Genomic DNA, 20,030 nt, shown 5'->3' on the forward strand with positions numbered 1-20,030 from the left:
TTGGTTTTGAGATGCCAGTGTGACAATCAGTAGAGATGTGGGGTACACAAGTTAGATACACAAATCTGAAGGATGGCAGAGAGGACTGGACTAGAATCTCTCTCTCTCTCTCTCACTCTCTCTCTCTCTCTCTCACACACACACACACACACATACACACACACAGAATTCGTCAGTTAATGGGTAGTAGTAAGAAGCCATAGATTTCCTAGGAACACGTAGAAGGAAAAGAATAAATAGAAGCTGGGAATGACCGAAAGGGAAGCACTACATTTAATGATGAGAAGAGGAAGAGAAATTCTTGTAGGAAACTTAAAAAGAAGAACTAGAAAGACAGAAGGAAAACCAGGAACAGCAGTGCCCCACAAGTCAAGGGAGAGAATGACTGTGTGATGATGGATGAGGGGGCATTACAGAAGCTAAAGTGTTCCTTCATAGAAAGCAAAGTGACCTACTCGGAGGGAAGTGTGTGGGCTGAGAGCATATGTGGAGGGGAAGGCTTGTAATAGCTGTGCTGAGAAAGAAAATCTTTGAATGCCGCTTCCTGCCAATTTTCTGCTCAATATTCTTCTCACTTTCACACTAAACTTCGCCTTTTCATTCTCTCTTCCCCTCCACTCTTTAAAACCACTTTAATTGTAGTCTGGCATTTCTCTCCGTATAACAGTGACTTTAAAATAAATCACCAATGACTTTTGTGTGCCTCCTAATGTACATCTTACTGTTATTTGTTCAGGAGAATGAATATGCCTGATATTCAGAACAACATATGCTGTGATTTTTGTCTAAATTATTTAATTATGATGTCCAACTGTGAAATGGGAATATAAATTATTTTCTCCCAGCCTCAGTGGAATGTTGGAGGAGGTGATAAAGTGAGGTTTTATTATTATTATTATTATTATTATTGAGACAGAGAGAGGGATAGATAGGGACAGATAGACAGGAATGGAGAGAGATGAGAAGCATCAATCATTAGTTTTTCGTTGCGACACCTTAGTTGTTCATTGATTGCTTTCTCATATGTGCCTTGAATGTGGACCTTCAGCAGACCGAGTAACCCCCTGCTTGAGCCAGTGACCTTGGGTCCAAGCTGGTGAGCTTTGCTCAAACCAGATGAGCCCGCGCTCAAGCTGGTGACATTGGCGACCTCGGGGTCTCGAACCTGGGTTCTCCACATCCCAGTCCGACGCTCTATCCACTGCGACACCACCCAGTCAGGCATAAAGTGAGGTTTTAAGGCACATGGATATCTGAGATAAGTAGCTATAATTATAGCATCGCCTAATAAGAATGTTTCCAGAACTTGACCTGTGGTAGCGCAGTGGATAAAAGTGTCCACCTGGAATGCCGAGGTTGCTGGTTTGAAACCCTGGGCTTGCCTGGTCAAGGCACATGTGAGAAGCAAATATGAGTTGATGCTTCTTACTCCTCCCCCACCTCCTTTCTCCCTCTCTCTCATCTTTCTCTAAAATCAACAAAATCTTAAAAAAATAAAAGTAATCAAGGACCTAATTAAAACAAAATAAAACAAAGGAAAGTATTAAAGAATGTTTCAGAAATTAAATAAGATAATGAAATAATAATATATAAATAAAATATAAAACAAATTATAAATATATGTAATAATGCTATTTATTAATTAAGATAATGTGAAATTCTCAATAATTATCTGGCATGTGATAACAAATGATAATGACTATATTTTAGTTTGAAAATTCACAAACTAAAATTTAGCAAGTGAAAAAAGAAGATCCAGTTATTTGAGGGCGCATTTTATGAAATGGTATGTCAGCAAATTGCTTCAATATAATCTCCCATGTTGGGGGTGGGGTACAGGAATTGGCCATGTTATTGAAGGTACTTATTCTAATTTTGTATACATTTGGAATTTCGTAATAAAATGTTATCATTTGTTTTACTCTATACAACTATGTTGATGCAATATACTTGATGTATTGGAACATAAGGAATGCTTAGTTTGTCATCTCTTAAAGTGAGTAGTAATGCAAGGAATATTTAATTTGAAATGAAGATGATTTAAATTTACGGCTCTTATAAATCATAAATGGGAGTTATTTCAACACTAGTCTCAGAATATATTTTTTTTTTCTTTTCCACCTAAACCAACTTTATGCATCCTTAAAAAAGAAACTACAAGTCCCAGGATGCACTGCACGACTAACGTGAAATTAAGGACCTCGCGTCTCCGAACTGGTTGCACTCGCCTTATATGTATGGGAATAATTTCGGCGAAAATTGACTTGTGTGGCCCAGAGCAGATTTTCGAGTCTTTGCACTCCTGGGTCAGCAGAGTGTGCTGTTCAGGGGGGAGCCAGAGTGGGACTTTTTGGTTCAGGTGTCGCCGCGGGCAGCCTCCCCCTTTCCTGGGGCTTCCGTGCGCACAGGGCTCCGTTAGGGCGCCTCCAAGATGGCGGCGCTGTTGGCGGTAAATTCGGGTGAGTGCGGCGGGGTGGAAGGGAGACCAGGGCTGGACAAAGGTCGGTTTCCAGGGAGACACCCGGGCAGTGAGGTTCCTTGGAGTGCAAGCCCCCTGTTGTGCATAGTGTCCCCTTCTTCCTAGCTCTGGGTCTAGAGTCCCGCCCCTCCCCAGTTTGAATGGCGCGCGTTGGCGCGGCGGCTCCAGCCCTCCAGGTGGCCCTTGAGGGTCGAAACTCAGAGGCTCGGTCCGCTGCACCCCGGCGTGCAGTCTTTCGTGGCTCAGGGCCGAGCCCGGTCCTTCCCACTCCCCACCCCGTGGCGTGTCTGCGGCCCGGATTTTGCCCCGACATGCATGTCTCGGGCCATGAGGCCACAGGACCTGAGATATCTTTCAGCCGCGAGCGCCGGCCAAAAACTCGCACCCCAAAGTAGGCACCAAGCTCATGGAGGTTGAGGGGCAGGGCTTGCAGGAAGCGAGGACTCGGATTATGAGTGGTGCCGAGAAGGGGTCCCCTAGGCCCAGCAGGTGACTCCCGGTTCCGCGGGTGTGGCCCGTTCCCCCAGCTCCTGCTCCTGCGCTTTTGGAGCGGTAGACTGTGGGGTCGGGGTGGAATCTAGGCGGCGGTGAAGGAACTCTGAATGGTTTGATGTGGGTTTTCTTTTTGGCGATGCTCAACGTGGGGCGGTACATCCCCTCCCCCCCACTCCCTCGCCTCCAGGGGCGTTTGAAAGAGTGGGTGCATTTCTATTGTCACAATTCCTGGGATGCACGTTGGCGCCTAGTGGGCGGGGCAAGGATGCCTGAAAATGAATTTGCTGCTTAGAATGTCAGCGCAGGGACCGAAAAGTACTTAGCTTCCTGCGCACAGTTAAGAGCCTCCCTGCCTGGTGAATGCTTGTAGAGGCTCTCCAAGAGGACCCTTTCTTGGGACCTCTTCTTTCTGGCTCTGTAAAGTCATTTCGTTGGTGGTGGTGCTTTTGGTGCTGGTTTGTTCTGTTTTCCACAGGACCGATATTATTAAAAAGTTTTAAATCTGAGTTTTTCAAATCAAACCATTTCAAAAATGCAGTGATGAATTATACTAATGAAGGGTCATGTTTATTGAGCACCTACTGTTTCCCAGGCACTGGACTGAGTTGTACTTTCATCCCAGTTAGTTCCCTTTATACACCTTTGGGGTGGCCGCTATTAAGTACCCCATTTTACAGACTTGGAAATAGAAGCATATTGTGGTTAAGTAACTTCCCCAAAGTTATACAGCTGATGATTCGAAGCCAGTCTTTGATTCTTAAACTAATACATGCTACTACTTAAATGCAACCTAATTAATTTTATTACATCAAGTGTTCACATATCTCAATGTTAGTAATAAAGTTACTTCCTTAATATTGTTATCCCGCCATCCCACTCTGATGTATATACTTAGAGTAACGCTTGCAGGTTATATGTGTGGTTATACTTTTTTTTTAGTACATACTCATGCCATTAAACAAATCATTGAAGGAAAAGGGAGTTGTCAATAGCCAAACAGTATGCATTGTATACTAAGGCCTTGTGGCAGGTGTTTGATTGACAATATAGAAAGGAAACATTATTAAAGAGCAAGAATCAGGAGACTATATATGTATTTTTTAATTTAGATGTTAGAGAAGCAACCCAAATGTCCATAAGTGGATGAATGGATAAACACTGTAGTATATACATACAGTAGAATACTATTAGTCTTTTTATTTTATTTTATTTTATTTTTTACTATTAGTCTTAAAAAGGAAATCCTTTCAAATAATGCAACATGGATGAGCCTTTAGAATATTCTGTGAATTAAACTAGTCACAAAAAAAACAAATATGGTATGATCCCACTTATATGATGTATCTTAGAGTAGTCAAAGGAGAAACAAAGAATGTTGGTTGCCATTGGCTGGGGGAAGGTGGAAATGGGGAGTTGTTTAATGGGTACAAAGTTTCAATTCTGCAGGAGGAAGAAGTTCTGGAGATCTGATCTACAACAATGAATGAATTTCATGCTACTGATCTATACACTTAAAAGTGTTTAAGATAAGCAAATTTTAAGGGTTTTTTTTTCTTTTAACCACAATTCCAAAAAAAATGAAACAGCTTAGAGTTGTAGAAGGGGGAAAAAAACCAGAGGTTCTGTAGAGTTCTAAGGCCTGTGCTTGAGTTCCAGCTGCATTATTGACTAGTATTGTAACTTGTATCATCCTGGTAGAGTAGACATGCTGCTAGTACTATTGACATTGTTTGACAGCCCTTCCTGACTAATTTTCAAATGACCTCTGTCACCTAATTGAGAGCAAACAGAAGCCAACAGGCATGAACTCTCTCTCTTTTTACTCTAAAACCTGTAAACCTAAATATATCTGCACCCTTTGAATCAGTGTCCCTGTGTCTATCCAAGGTAAATCCCACCCTTTATGCCCTGGGTTAGTCAACTTTTTTATACCTACTGCCCACTTTTGTATCTCTGTTAGTAGTAAAATTTTCTAACCGCCCATCAGTTCCACAGTAATGGTGATTTATAAAGTAGGGAAGTAACTTTACTTTATAAAATTTATAAAGCAGAGTTACAGCAAGTTAAATCATATAATAATAATTACTTACCAAGTACTTTATGTCGGATTTTCGCTAAGTTTGGCAGAATAAATCTTTATAAAACAGCTTACTATAGTTAAATCTATCTTTTTATTTATATATACTTTGGTTGCTCCGCTACCACCCACCATGAAAGCTGGAACGCCCACTAGTGGGTGGTAGGGACCAGGTTGACTACCACTGCTTTATGCCTGTACCTCTGACTCCCATCTCCTTTTGGATATCCACCTCTCTTTTGCTCCTTTCCATTAACCTCCCTCTTTATCTTGATCTCATGCTTCCCTTCAGTTACTGTCCTCTTCACAAACCTTCCAAAAGGATTCACTAACTCCATTCTCATACCTCCTCTTCTCCGCCCGCTGTAGTCTCTTCCCATCTTCATAAACAGCTCTCCGTAAGGTTAATATGTAATATGCTCTTCTATTTCCTTAAGTCCAGCAGACATTTTTAATCGTTGTTTTGCTTATCTTTAAAGACCAAAATCCTTAACATGGGCTGGGAAGCCCTGCAGGATGTGGCAGTTTCGTCCCTTGCCAGGCCCTTGTGTGTTCTGTACTCTAACTCTCTTGAGCTTCTCAGTTCTTTGGGAGTACAGCATTCTCTATTGCTTTGGGAACCCACATGCTGTCCTTACTTTCTGGAATGCATGTCCTCACCCTAACCCCAAAGTTAAAGCATGCTTTTATCCTTAAAATATTCAGCTTGACCATCACTTCCTAATGAATCCTTCCCTTCCCTAACCTCCCGGGCTATGGTAGATTCCCTTGATCTTTGTGCTGGGGCACCTCTCCTTCATAGCACTCACCAAACTGGATATTACACTTACGTATGACTGTATGATAACTGTGTTTCCTCACTACACACTGTAAGCTCACCTGTACTGAGTTCATGATGAACAACTGAATAAATGTGACTGGCTGGAGGTATTCTTACATAGTAACCCTTTGAGTAGTATGAACATACTGTTCATGTATGTCCTCGTGCCTCCTGAGTACAATCGATTTATTTTAAAAATGTGTAAGGCAACATTAAAAAAAAGGCAAATGTATATTCTTGTTTCCATAAATTGGTTATCAAACAAACATGATTTTAAGTTAATAAAACTGTAACTGGAACTAATTTCATTTTTTGAAAAAAATACTCACTCCCGGGGGTCAGCGAGCATGAAAATAACTCACTACTCAAAGGGTTAAGGAAAACAAATGTAAAGTATTTCTCAAATGAACAAAATCACTTAGCTTAAAATGACATATTTAGTAACTTGGAAGATTTTATAGCTTCCTTTTTATAGCAGGAAGGTATTTACTAAAATTAGTCAAACCAAGGTCAAACTGAAGATAAGTCGTGTTGCAGCTACCTTCTGTGATGTATTAATGGTGGGCAGAGGAGGCTAGTATATGTGGGAGGTTTTGGTGTAGAGTTTTTGACCTATTGGATGGCTCTCCATGAAAGGGAGGAAATGAAATTTTTCTTGAGAACTCACTGAGCTTATTCAAGCTAAGGATGTATAATGCAAAGAAATTTATTAGTTCTTCAAAGTATATTATTTTTATAGACAGTTTACTTTTTCTCAACTCTTTGTCAGATTTCTTAAATACTGTGGTAAGACAAGTTTCAGATTTGCCTAGGAGTCATTTAAAAATTTTTTTTCCCATTGATTTGAGAGCAAGGAAGAGAAAGGAAAAGGGGTGTGTGTGTGTGAGAGAGAGAGAGGGAATCATCAACTTGTTGTTCCACTTACTTGTACACTCACTGGTCACCTCTTGTATGTGCCCTGACTGAGGATCAAACCTGAGACCTCCATGCCAGAACTACATATCTCGGGTTGGGAACCTATGGCTTGCGAGGCAGATGTGGCTCTTTTGATGGCTGCATCTGGCTCGCAGACAAATCTTTAATGAAAAAAATAATAACGTTAAAAATATAAAACATTCTTATATATTACAATCCATTCATTTCCTACCGCTCATGTTCATGGTTGCGGGTGGCTGGAGCCAATCACAGCTGTCCTCCGGGTCGTTGTATGGCTCTCATGGAATTACATTTTAAAATATGTGGCGTTCATGGCTCTCTCAGCCAAAAAGTTTCCCGACCCCTGCTCTATCTGCTGAGCCACCAGGCCAGAGCTTTAGAAGTCATACAAATTTCACTTATATACAGTTTGTCTCCCAAACTTGATTGTAGATTTTAAAAACCAAGACTGTTTCTCTTATCCCCTACTGTTTAATTGTGGAGCTTAAATATTTTTAGGTCAGTGAATTCGGCTGAGTTTAGGTAAATTTGCCTAGGTCAGTGAATTCAGCTGAGTTAGGTAAATTTGTCTAGATGTGATCTGAATTTCTTACTTACCAGTCTGTTTACCTGAATTCACCTTCTCATTTATGTATGGAGGCAGTGCATCTTAGTGGTTAGGGTACATTCTGATGCTAGACTGCCTGGGTTCACAATCTACTTACTTATCCCGGTGACCTGGGATGAGGTTCTAGACCTCCTGGCCTTGGTTTCCATGTCTGTAAAATGTAGGGAGGCATAGTGCTGACCTTACAGTGTTCTGTGATGAAGTAATACTTGTGAAGAGCTTAGAACCATGCTCAGGATCATATAGCAAAAGCTCAGTGTTACTTCTTATTACTTCTTACCTTTACTAATCAAAATGTGACCCCATTTTATGAATTTACAAAAGTATTTCGTACTTGTATGCTGTTTTTTAATAGCTAGTATCTCAGCCAAAATAAAGTACTCTTAATTTCAGCATTCTAAGCTTTGTAAAATCTGATCCCCTCCTCCCCGTACTCCTGCTTTCCGTTTGGATGGAAAGTCACTTAGGTTGATTGCATGCCTGTGGTATGCCAGGCACTGGATTGTGTTTGATCTGACGTATCTCATTTAATCATCCAGTCCCATGAAGCAGATGACTTCTCTATTTTATGTATAAGGGAAACTGGAGTGTGAAGAGGTTATTTCCTCACTCCATGTCACACAGTGAATAAAGTGGCAAAACAAGGTTTGGCTGATACTCCAATTTGAAGTCAGGATTTACTTTACACTACGTTAAGGTAGATAAAATGATGTTTCTAGTTTTGCTTGAGAATTGTAGTAAGTATGCTTTTATGTTATAATGTTCGGTTTGAAACTATAATTCGGTGTATTTAATAGTAGCCATGAGCATGGCTGAAATGTGTAAACACTGCCCGATGTTATTTTCCAAATGTACGTTTCATTTGATGCTGGTCTTATTTGTTTTTGTCTTGAAGCCGCCAGTCTCTGGGGTCCTTATAAAGACATTTGGCAAACGGTGGGAAATGCTCTCTGGAGAAGACAGCCTGAAGCTGTCCACCTTCTGGACATGATTTTGAAGAAACACAAACCTGACTTCATCTCATTGTTCAAAAACCCAGTAGGAAATTTTTGTTTTTGCTTCTTGGATTTGTTATTTTATTGAATTTTTTTAAAGATTGAAGGAGCACGTAAACTCTTACTGCATATAAATGAGCTATGTTCCTGTACTGGTCCACTGATTCAAGTTTTCTCTAAAAATTAATTTTTTCTAGAAGTAGTTACTATCTTCTTTTGGTTCTCCATAGAAGTTAATATGGATTTATCTCTAGCTTGGAGAGATCTTAATATTTGAACACAGTTTTAAAAGTTCAGTATATTCTAGAAAAATGAGTCTCCTTGGAATTTCTCACTTTATAGTTAATACGTCTAAGCTCAGTAAGATTATTTTGGTTCCAGCTACACTTCAGAATTTTAACTCTTCATAATGTTATGTGAGTTGTGTTAGCTGAACTAATTAATTTTGCATATCATTAATTACTGCCTCTTGAAATCCTTTTCACCTAGGAATAGAATACTTAAGTAGAGGGGAGTTGTGTTTGGAAACTTGTTTTCTTGCTGTTTGGCAATTTTCATTTATAGACTAACAAGATCATATAAGAACTGTATGAGTTTGTCTTATCAGAAATGGCCTTGTGCTTTTTGGTGTTCTAGCAGTTTTTATTAGAAAGAGTCCTAGCCTGGGAGCCAGGTGAGCTGAGATCGGTCTTGACTCCACCACTAGGGTTGTATGACTATAGGCAAGTCATCTGACGAATCTGGGCACCTGTTTTCCCATCTCTTAATAGAGGAGTTGGATTAAATGACTTTTGTGGCCTTTGCTTCTTTTTTCTTTTTTTGACAGACAGAGCAAGAGAGTCAGAGAGAGGGACAAATAGGGACAGACAGACAGGAAGGGAGAGATGAGAAGCATCAGTTCTTCATTGCAGCTCCTTAGTTGTTCATTGATTGCTTTCTAATTTGTGCCTTGACTGATGAGCTCCAGCTGGGCCAGTGACCTCTTGCTCAAGTCAGCAACCTTGGGTTCAGGCCAGCGACCATGGGATCATGTCTATGATCCTACGCTCAAGCCAGTGGCCCTGCACTCAAGCTGCTGACCTTTGGGTCTCGAACCTGGGTCCTCTGTGTTCCAGTCCGACACTGTATCCACTGTGCCACTGCCTGGTCAGGCTTGTGGCATTTTTTAAGGTGTAAATTTCTAAGATTGTATGATCCATCAAATAATTCTGTCCTATATGTCATTTGTTAAATACACTGCTCACAAAAATTAGGGGATGGCCTGACCTGTGGTGGCGCAGTGGATAAAGCGTCGACCTGGAAATGCTGAGGTTGCCGGTTCGAAACCCTGGGCTTGCCTGGTCAAGGTACATATGGGAGTTGATGCTTCCAGCTCCTCCCCCCTGTCTCTCTCTTCTCTCTCTCTCCCCCTCTCTCTCTCCTCTCTAAAATGAATAAATAAAATAAAATAATTTAAAAAAATTAGGGGATATTTCAAAATGAATATGAAGTGATGAAATATCCCCTAATTTTTGTGAGCAGTATATTTGAACCAAGTTGTAAGACTTTTGGGGGGATAAGACAAAGTAATAAATACTATATTAATAAACTATCATTAGCCCCATTAATTGAAATTCAACTCATATATATCCATTTGTTATTTCCCAGTTGAAGACCTGATTGTTTTTATTTATTAAATATACAATTGGAAAAGTTTCTTAGAAACTTGAGAAATAATATGCCATTTTGTGTGCTTTCTTAAAATTCCGTAGTTCAGAGTTTAGCAGAAGTCATTATTGAGAAGGTAGTAAGAATAAGAAGGTGAAGGTAAAGTCTAACTGTAGGTTATCTGATAGGAAATACGTTTTTTGTGATATTATCAGGCTGCCTTGTGAATAAATTTAAGACCTTGTCTCCAGTGTACTCTTTTCATTGCGTGACCTTACATATTTTTACCATTGTAGCCAAAAAATGTTCAACAGCATGAGAAGGTTCAGAAGGCCAGCACAGAGGGAGTGGCCATCCAGGGCCAGCAGGGAACCCGCCTTCTTCCCGAACAGCTCATTAAAGAGGCCTTTATCCTCAGCGACCTTTTCGATATCGGGGAGCTGGCCGCCGTTGAGCTCCTCCTCGCCGGTAGGTTGGCATTTAACTGAACCCATGGCAGTAGTACAGAATTATAAAGTGACTGCCTTGGACTTTAAAGTAGTATATCATTTAGATTCCAGAACAGTTTCTAAGAATGCCGTTTATTTGGAAAACTACATTTCAAGTATTTCTTTTTGTCTCTCTTTGGCTAATGGAAGGCTTTAGTTTAGCGATTGAAGGCATTAAGGTAATTTAACTTTTAGAAGGAGCTTTTACATAGTAGTTCCCCAGCAAAAAACCACTGGCTGCATCTCAGAAAATGTTAGCACAAAGCATTTATTGTCATTGTCATATGATGAGTAAGAAGGTAAGGTCACTGCTTTTTTGAAGTTACTTTTTGAGGGGGTGATTCAAAAAATGAATGGGACTAAATAAGATCATCTCAATAATACCGAGTTCTAGGAAGAAAATAAAACAAGGCAGTGGGAGATAGAGAGGGGGAACAGGTTACTCAGAGAAGGCGTCTTTGATACTGGGACATTAGGCTGACCTGCATGGTGACAGGTGCCGGCCTGAGTTGTGGGAAGGGCAAACTGGGCAGAGCATGCAGCGAGTGCTTGCGGTGAACACGGGGAGGGGAAAGGGCGAAGGACCTCTGTGGTGGGGATGGGCATGAGGCACGGGGAGGGGAAAGGGCGAAGGACCTCTGTGGTGGGGACGGGCATGAGGCACGGGGAGGGGAAAGGGCGAAGGACCTCTGTGGTGGGGAGGGGAAAGGGCGAAGGACCTCTGTGGTGGGGACGGGCATGAGGCGGGAGTGAAGGAAGGCAACGATCGAGCAGGACTCTGATCATAGGCAGTCTCACAGGCCGTGAAAATTATTTGGATTTGGTTCTAATTGCAGTGGGAAGTTGTGGACAGGGGCTTTAAGCAGAAGATGTATATAATCTGGAATAACTTTGAAATTATTCTTCTGCTACTGTGTAGAGAAAAGATGGAAATTTCTATAAAATAAGCAGTTCATTTTAATTATAACAAAGGAGCCACGTGAAGAAGCAATGTAGGCATTTTAATTGAAAGAAAGTCTTAAGTGATCATGTGGCTGCCAATATGCCTTTGACCTAAGGCAGCATTAAAAGAGGTATGCTGGCCCAGACAGAAGCAATCGCCCATACAGAGATGTGAAGCGGCGAGATGGCTTTGGGGCACGGAAGGGAGTGGAGTGGAGGAGTGATTGGACTAGACTAGAGAGAAAAAAGCCGTAGAAACTGCAACTACTGAGTGAAGAAGATGGAACACAAGGAAGACGGTTTCATTTTCAGAAAAGATAAGGAAGGGGAAGAAACTTACAAATATTTGAAAGAGAATAAAACAGCGGAATGGTGTTTGAAGTAGAGGACTTTTTGGGCCCTTTAAGCCCTGAGGTTCTGAGATTTCTTTGAATATCAGTAGTGATTTTTGTCTCGTCTTAACACATAAGTGTTTATTTTACTAAATTACTCGTACGCTTCCTTTTCCAGGAGAGCACCAGCAGCCACATTTTCCTGGCCTCACACGAGGATTGGTAGCGGTTCTTTTGTATTGGGATGGAAAGCGATGCATCGCGAATTCCCTCAAAGCCTTGATACAGTCTAGACGAGGAAAGACGTGGACCCTCGAACTCAGGTCTGTTTGCTTCTTAGCGTTTCAGGGGTTAATTAGAAATTACTTGAAGAAGTATCATTTTAGAAACAAGAAAAACTTCTGCTTAATATATATGATTTAAGTAATGTGTGAAACATAAGCCGTAAATGCTTCCTTATTCTGCCAAGAGTGATACAGCAGGTTAAATGTGCTTTATTTTATTTACAAATAAAAGGTAGTTGAGTTATTTATGGTTAGAAGCTGATTGAAACCCAGTGATCTGAAAAGGATGGAAAGACATAGGTTATAATTTCATCCTGGTTGTTTCCAGTAATGCAACATTACTGTCAAATGAGCGTTCACCATGTCCGTGTGATGAGGAAGTATAAGCATTATTATAACTTTGTTTATTGATTTCTTTTCTTTACAGTCCAGAGCTGGTCTCCATAACAACACGCTTTACAGATGAGCTGATGGAGCAAGGGTTGACTTATAAAGTCCTCACTTTGGTGTCACAGATTGACGTGAACAACGAGTTTGAGAAACTGCAGCGTGAACGAGGTTTGGGCAGTGAAAAGCATCGCAAAGAGGCAAGGTTTCAACACAATCAAGTCCTGGCTTTTCAAATCTCAGAGGCAGAAAAGTCATGGCAATTAGAATATTCTTCTAGTACAGGCATAGGAAAACCACAAATGCATGTTAGAGTGTGAAGGCACTCGTGTCTGTGAAGTAGACTTGGTGGCTGTTTTAGCTTCTTTCTATTTTCTTTGTGCTATTCTAGCTCTGGAATAATCACTTCAAGAAATTGATTGTCCCACACAGGACCTTTGAGCTTAAGAATGAGGAATTAACAATAGTGTTTGTTTAGAATTCCAGAGGAGAGATTGTAAGATTCAGATACATTTATTTAGTTAGCCTGTATAAAAGATAGTTTAGATTTTGGATAAGACCAGGCTTCCCTGTGGTTTATATGTTTTCCTCTGATATGTTTTTCATCATACATTTTATTTCCAGGTTTCTGATCTCATCAAGGAGTGCAGGCAGTCTCTGGCAGAAAGCCTGTTTGCCTGGTCTTGTCAGTCACCATTAGGCAAGGATGACACTTTGCTCCTCATTGGACATTTGGAAAGAGTAACAGTTGAGGCCAATGGCTCGTTGGATGCGGTGAATCTGGCTTTGCTGATGGCGCTGTTGTACTGCTTCGATATCAGTTTCATAGAGCAGACCTCAGAGGAGCGTGATGGTATTGCTCTATCCCTATTATACTTTTATTACAATCAGATTTTAAATTGCAGAGATCATGTTTAAGAGGGTGACACTTGAACTACTAAAGTTCAAAATTGTGCTTTTTATTCTTTTGTGTACAGTTCATTCATATTTGAATATTTACCTAAAAGATCACATTTTAAACATAATTATAATCCTATTAGATGTTTCTGTTGTCTTTTTGGGTTTTGGAATGAGAAAATGTTAAAGGTACCACATGTTCATGAGTTACACATGCCTGATTTACCTACTTATTTCTTTACTATTTATTCATATTTTCAACCTTTCCTGAAAACATTTTAAGGGAGGGTAGTGATCATTTTTAGTAATATATCATCTTTGACTTAATATGTTCTCAGAAGTGGATAAAATTTTACTTGGGAACCACATAACCCATGACTGCTTAGAATTGAGGATCTCAAAAAATGATTCCCACTAAGTTCTCCCTTGTTCTCCTTTGATGGTATTATCCAGTTGTCCTCTCATTCGGTATGAAACAAGGATGAATGGGACACTTCCCACTCATCTTTGGCGACTATTCTTAGCCACCAGGAAAGGCTTGTTTAAAACACAGCTACCCCTTTCCTCCAGTCAAGATGTCACATGGTACTTTGTGTGTCACAGAATAAGCAGCCCCTGTGCTCGTGCAGGAAGCTGCCAGCTAGTGCATTGGTCAGATGTCCTGTGTTGAATGAAACGAAGCACGGCAGTAAGGAGGGGGAGGCTGTATGAGTGGAAGTTCGTAAGCTGGGACTTTGCAAAGCTAACTGAAATGCCTGGGAAGTTTCATAGGGCAACTAAGATATACAGGTCTTGGCATGAGCTTGTAATTGTATCAACTTCAGGTGCTTAGATTGATGAACTTGTTTATTATTTCTGTTCTTTTGTGTATCTTTGATTAATGAATGGGAGAAGTGAATGATTTGTGCTGCATGTACAGAAAGTAGATGGCAGCTTTCAAAATATAGGAAATTAAATAGAGAATGTGTTCTTAAAGGTTGGGAACCACCAAACTAATTATTCATGAGATGACATCAAAAGGCAGTACATGCAGTAAAAGAAAATAATGAGCCTGACCAGGCTGTGGTGCAGTGGATAGAGTATCGGACTGGGATGTGGAGGACCCAGGCGAGACCCCCGAGGTCACCAGCTTGAGCGTGGGCTCATCTGGTTTGAGCAAAAGCTCACCAGCTTGGACTCAAGGTCACTGGCTTGAGCAAGGGGTCACTCGGTTTGCTGAAGGCCCACGGTCAAGGCACATATGAGAAAGCAATCAATGAACAACTAAGGTGTCGCAATGAAAAACTGATGATTGATGCTCCTCATCTGTCTTTGTTCCTGTCTGTCTGTCCCTGTCTATCCCTCTCTCTGACTCTCTCTCTCTGTCTCTGTAAAAAAAAAAAGAAAAGAATGAAGTAAAATAAATGAATTCTTTGGTGGTCTGTGGTGTTTTCCTTTATTTATTTGTTATTAGTATTTATTCAGAATCCTTTGCTTGTTTGAAATACTGTAGTATGGCTGAACTGTAAATCAAAAATTCTTTATTATTTGGCTATTCACTGATGTTACAATCACTAGGTACTTGATAGCAATTTTCATTCTTTGTTTTGGTCAGTTTTTACTTGATATTTTAATTCAGGCTGGCTTATTTATCTATGAGTAAGATTCTATTTTGGTCTTTACGTAGCATTGTTATATCTTAGACTTTACATGCAGAACACATGAGTAGCCTTTATTTTCCTGATTTATAGTACACTTCTAAAAACCATTGAAAATAATGGAGTTAAAATTTAGGATTATTGGCCCTGGCTGTTTGGCTCATTGGTAGAGTGTCAGCCCAGCATGTGGACGTCCCAGGTTTGATTCCCATTTAGGGCACATGGGAGAAGTGACCATCTGCTTCTCCTCCCTGCCCCCTCCCCTTCTCTCTCTCTCTCTCATACAGTCATGGCTTGATTGGTTTGAGCACTTCAGCCCTGGGTGCTGAGGATGACTCCTTGAGTCTCCTCCTCAGGTGCTAAAAATTGCTCGGTTGCGAGCATGGCAGAGCTTTGGCCCGAGACGGGGGTTGGGTGGATTGTGGTCGGGGCACATGCAGAAGTCTATCTCTCTTATCTCCTCTTACCTGGAAAAGAAGAAAAAATATTTTTGGGTTATTGTCAATTTCATTTTTTAGTTTGTGTACAGTTTTTACAGTACTATAAATTTTGGTTTGTCAAACTTTAATGTTAATTAGTTGTAATTCTTTGATGCTGACTTTGAGACATTACTTTTATATATCAAAATGAGAATTTTTCTTCTTTTTGTATAGCGGTCTGTTTCTGTGTTTTCAGATATGATTCATCAACTTCCACTGTTGACAGAGCGACAATACATTGCAACAATTCACTCCCGCCTTCAGGACTCGCAGCCCTGGAAGCTGCCGGGGTTGCAGGCCACTGTCAGACTGGCCTGGGCACTGGCACTGAGGGGAATATCCCAGTTACCTGATGTGACAGGTAAGTGGGTTGTAGGTAATGTTGTTATGAGAAAGAATGTACCCATTTTAATGGTATTTTGGAAGGGGTGTCATTTTTGCCATATATAAACATGAGCATGGGAAAATATCCTATTAAATGAAATTTTGTAAGGTGGTAAATGTAGACCTTTTCCCCCCTTTTCTCCCAAAAGAAATGATATGAAATATTATTTCTCTTAAATACAATTATTAAAAAGAAGACCTTTGGATCAATTAAGAATGGAAGTGGGATTCTGACTTAACAATTTGTTACCCACTATAGCATATCCTATTCTGCTGTTTACATTCATGTAATAATCATTCTTAAATAGTGGTGTACTCTAACAGGGTGAGAACTATGCCTTCATTGTAATTTGAAATCCAGGAGTTGTCAGTTGTTTTTATGGTAAATCTAGATTATTTTCTTTTTAATTGAGTGAGAGGAGGGGAGGCAGAGAGAGACTCCTGCATGCGCCCCCGTTGGGATCCACCTGGCAAGCCCACTAGGGGGCAATGCTCTGCCCATCTGGGGCCCTTGCTCCATTGCAACCGGAGCCAATTTTTAGTGCCTAAGGTGGAGGCCATGGAGCCAGCCTCAGCACCAGGGGCCAGCTCGCTCCAATTGAACCAGGGCTGCAGGAGGGGAGGAGAAGAGAGAGATAGAGATAGAGAAGCAAGAGGGGGAGGGTTGGAGAAGCAGATGGGCACTTCTCCTGTGTGCCCTGGTTAGTAATTGAACCCAGGACATCCAAATGCCAGGCCAACGCTCTATCACTGAGCCAACCAACCAAGACCTCAGTCTAGATTTTATTAATGTTTTACAATTCATGGAGCATCATTAGATTCCTGTGTCATATCAATTGTATGATTCCAGAACACTTTGTTCACTAGCGTTATGCTGTTCCAGAAGGAGCTGCACAAGGCTGTTGTTTTTCTTTTGGTATTAGAAGTCTTTCTTTGGCCAAGTGTTTTTTATATTAAAGCTGAGAGGTGGCTTATTAGACATTTATATTCACGTACAAATTCTGTTTCTGGATATTCCTTATTCATTTACAAGTCTTATTTCAGTACATTTCTGGCATAAAATTACCTTTTAAACTTTTAAGTGGCTCTGTGATGGTTAATCAAATTCATATACTACATGGTAGTGGAAGAAGACTTGACTTGGGGTGGTGAACACACAGTGCAGAGTACAGATGATGTGTTATAGAATTGTTCACCTGAAACCTGTGTAATTTTACTAACACCAATAAACCCAACTTAAAAATTCATATGCTTAATCAAATTCATGTGATATACTTGGCTGCATCATTGCCCTGATCTTGAGAGGCATAATAGACAATGATGTAGTTGGCTATGGGAGAGTAGATAAAAGAGGCAAGAATCCAGACCCCGTTTCAAGTCCTAGATCTTTGGCTACTTAATCTCATTACCTTGACATGCTCATACCCTTTTATAAGCTTTGATAATTAGGAATGTTAATTAATAATTAACATTTTCTAACCATAAAATATTTTTGTAAATTTGAATTGTAAACACTGCTAGAGCCCTGGCTGGGTGGCTCAGTGGGTGAGTGTATCGGTTGCTGGTTTGATCCCTGATCGGGCACATCCGGGAACAGATCGATATTGTGTCTCTCTCCGTCCCTTCCTTTTCTTCTAAAACCAGTAAAATAAACATTAAAAAAAAACAACTGCTAGAAGTGTTGGAATTGTTTATCTTATATTGCAGAAATGGTCATTTCCTGAAATAATGCAGATAACGTTTTAACAAAAGTCTCAATTTTGAAAAATTAGTTCCTACTCTCAATAGACTTCTGAAAATTTTTCTGATGTAATTTTTTAGTATTTTTGGGGGGTTTGTAGTCAGTTAGGCTTATACACAGTCATATTTTGTGCATAGCAGCACATGCTCAGAGTTTAACAATTTTGACACATCAACAGGATATCATGAGCTATTATAATCTAAATTAACAATGTTTTTTCTGTGTGCTGTTTTTCTAAATGCATTTCCAGCTCTTGCTGAATTCACAGAAGCAGATGAAGCAATGGCAGAGCTCGCGATTGCTGACAATGTCTTCTTGTTCCTCACTGAATCTGTGGTGGCGTCAGAAAACTTCTATCAGGATGAATTTTATATTCGTAGAATCCACAATCTCATCACCGATTTCCTTGCACTTATGCCAATGAAGGTAGGTGGAATAATTTAGGATGAGTACAAGGTTGTAGAAGAGTTTTATAAAATAATTTAAAACTGATCAAGACACTTTATGCTTTAGCTTGTGAATTAGTTTGTGATTCCTGGAAATGAAATAATAAAAACCTGTTAACTGAGAATAAGCTAAAAGAATTATTTCAAGTTGAGAAGGTTTCTAATGAGAAAGTAATAGTTAAATGAAAATGCTTGGTAATTTGTGTCTTCTCCCTTTGTTTTTTAATTAACCTGGCTAGAGTATCAGTTTTACTGATTTTTCCCAGTGAACCAGCTTTGGCTTCATATGATACTGTTTCACTGTTTTTGATTTCTGCCCTTTTAAAAATATTTTCTTTTTAGCAGAGGAGAGAGAAAGAGAGAGAAACAGACAGGTAGTCAGGAAGGGAGAGAGATGAGAAGCGTTAACTTATAGTTGCAGCACTTTAGTTGTTCATTGATTACTTTCTCATATGTGACTTGACCAGGGGCTCCTGCTGAGCCAGTGAGCCCTTGCTCAAGCCAGCGACCTTTGGGCTCAAGGCAGCGACCATGGGGTCATGTCTATGATCCTGCGCTCAAGTTGGTGAGCCTGCGCTCAGGCTGGTGACCTTAGGGTTTTGAGCCTGGGTCCTCAGCATCCCAGGCCGACACACTATTCGCTGCACCACCACCTGGTCAGGCTGATTTCTGCTCTTTATTATGTTCTTTTGCTTTGGGTTTAATTTGCTCTTCTCATTTAAGTGTCTTAAGGTGGAAGCTTAGATTATTGATTTGAAATCCTTTTTCTAATATAAGCATTTAATATATATTTATCTCTACTGTTTTAGCTGTGTGACAAATTTTGATATTTTTGTTGTAATTTTCTTTTTCTCCAATTTAATATATTTTTCTTTGTTTTCCTCGATCCTTCTTTGAGCAGAGGGTTGGTAGTGTTACTCAAGTCTTTCATATCCATACTGATTTCCTGTGTACTTGCTCTGTTGAATATTGAGAGAGGAGTGTTGAAATCTCCAACTATAATTTGGATTTATCTAGCTCTAATGTTTTTTAAAGGAGAAGTAGTTTTCTTATATCAGTTGTCATTTAGTTTACGCAGATGTTATAACGGTTCTCAACCAAGGCTATAATGTCCTTCAGCTTGTGTTCGGGAAATGAGTTGAGCCAGTTTTACTTGTTATAGTAATTGTAGCGGTGTTGTTGGTAGTAGGTGCTAAAGTGCCCTGCAGTGTTCAGGATAAACCAACCCGGTGAAGAAATGTCCTTCGCAAAATGTCAGTAATGTCCGCATTGAGAAACACTGTAGTTGAACTCAACTATCCATAGTGGAAAATGCATTGAAATTTTCAGATATTGTAATTTATGGATAGTAATAGCACAGTAAAAGTCCTAGCCTATTTCTTCATGTCATTAAAGTGGAATTGATACTTACACAGTTTTTATGTACAGCTACTGCTCGACTTACGACCACGATTGGTTCTGACCGGTCGTAACACAATTTGGTCGTAAATTGAGTAGGTTATATGTACAGTACTGTGAAACGATTATAAAAATCTTTAAGTCCTATTTTATCATAATTTTCTTTCATTATTGTTATATATCATAATTTTCTTTGTTCATTTTATGCCATTTGTATCATCTCTACACCATTTAGTTTCTTATTTTTACACTCGTCAGATTTAAGTAAAACACTGCATTACCAGTACAACTGATTTAATATTTGCAAAGACAATTTCCTCTTGGTAGACATCTGGGGAGGGGTTTGATGAAAAATATCCAAGACACAAAACACAAATTGCTGTACCGAGTCTGGGATAACAGTTGAAATGGTGCACGCGGAGATGGTAGTGCTGCCGGAAACTGGTCCACACTGTCGTATGCCCAGCTGGGCAATGCTTGCGCTGCCAGATGTGGAGCAGTCGTGGCTAGCGATTGTGGTCGTAAAGTCAAATGGTCGTAAGTTGCATAGGTCGTAAGT

At 40.1% G+C, this 20,030-nt stretch overlaps 1 protein-coding gene across 2 annotated transcripts in view; it reads left to right on the top strand.

Moving 5' to 3' along the window:
• Positions 1–2,322: 2,322 nt before the first annotated feature.
• Positions 2,323–20,030, top strand: part of NUP205 (nucleoporin 205) — a 78,597-nt gene continuing 60,889 nt past the window's right edge. For both annotated transcript variants that reach the window (XM_066262361.1, XM_066262362.1), the window contains exons 1-8: positions 2,323–2,459; positions 8,310–8,452; positions 10,353–10,524; positions 11,997–12,141; positions 12,530–12,689; positions 13,114–13,342; positions 15,699–15,863; positions 17,878–18,053. In XM_066262361.1, the coding sequence (XP_066118458.1) occupies positions 2,432–2,459; positions 8,310–8,452; positions 10,353–10,524; positions 11,997–12,141; positions 12,530–12,689; positions 13,114–13,342; positions 15,699–15,863; positions 17,878–18,053 (1,218 nt within the window). In that variant the 5' untranslated portion in view covers positions 2,323–2,431. The remainder of the gene's footprint in view (positions 2,460–8,309; positions 8,453–10,352; positions 10,525–11,996; positions 12,142–12,529; positions 12,690–13,113; positions 13,343–15,698; positions 15,864–17,877; positions 18,054–20,030) is intronic.

The sequence above is a fragment of the Saccopteryx bilineata genome, chromosome 2, assembly GCF_036850765.1.
Source record: "Saccopteryx bilineata isolate mSacBil1 chromosome 2, mSacBil1_pri_phased_curated, whole genome shotgun sequence".
In the NCBI taxonomy this organism is placed as follows: Eukaryota; Metazoa; Chordata; class Mammalia; order Chiroptera; family Emballonuridae; genus Saccopteryx; species Saccopteryx bilineata.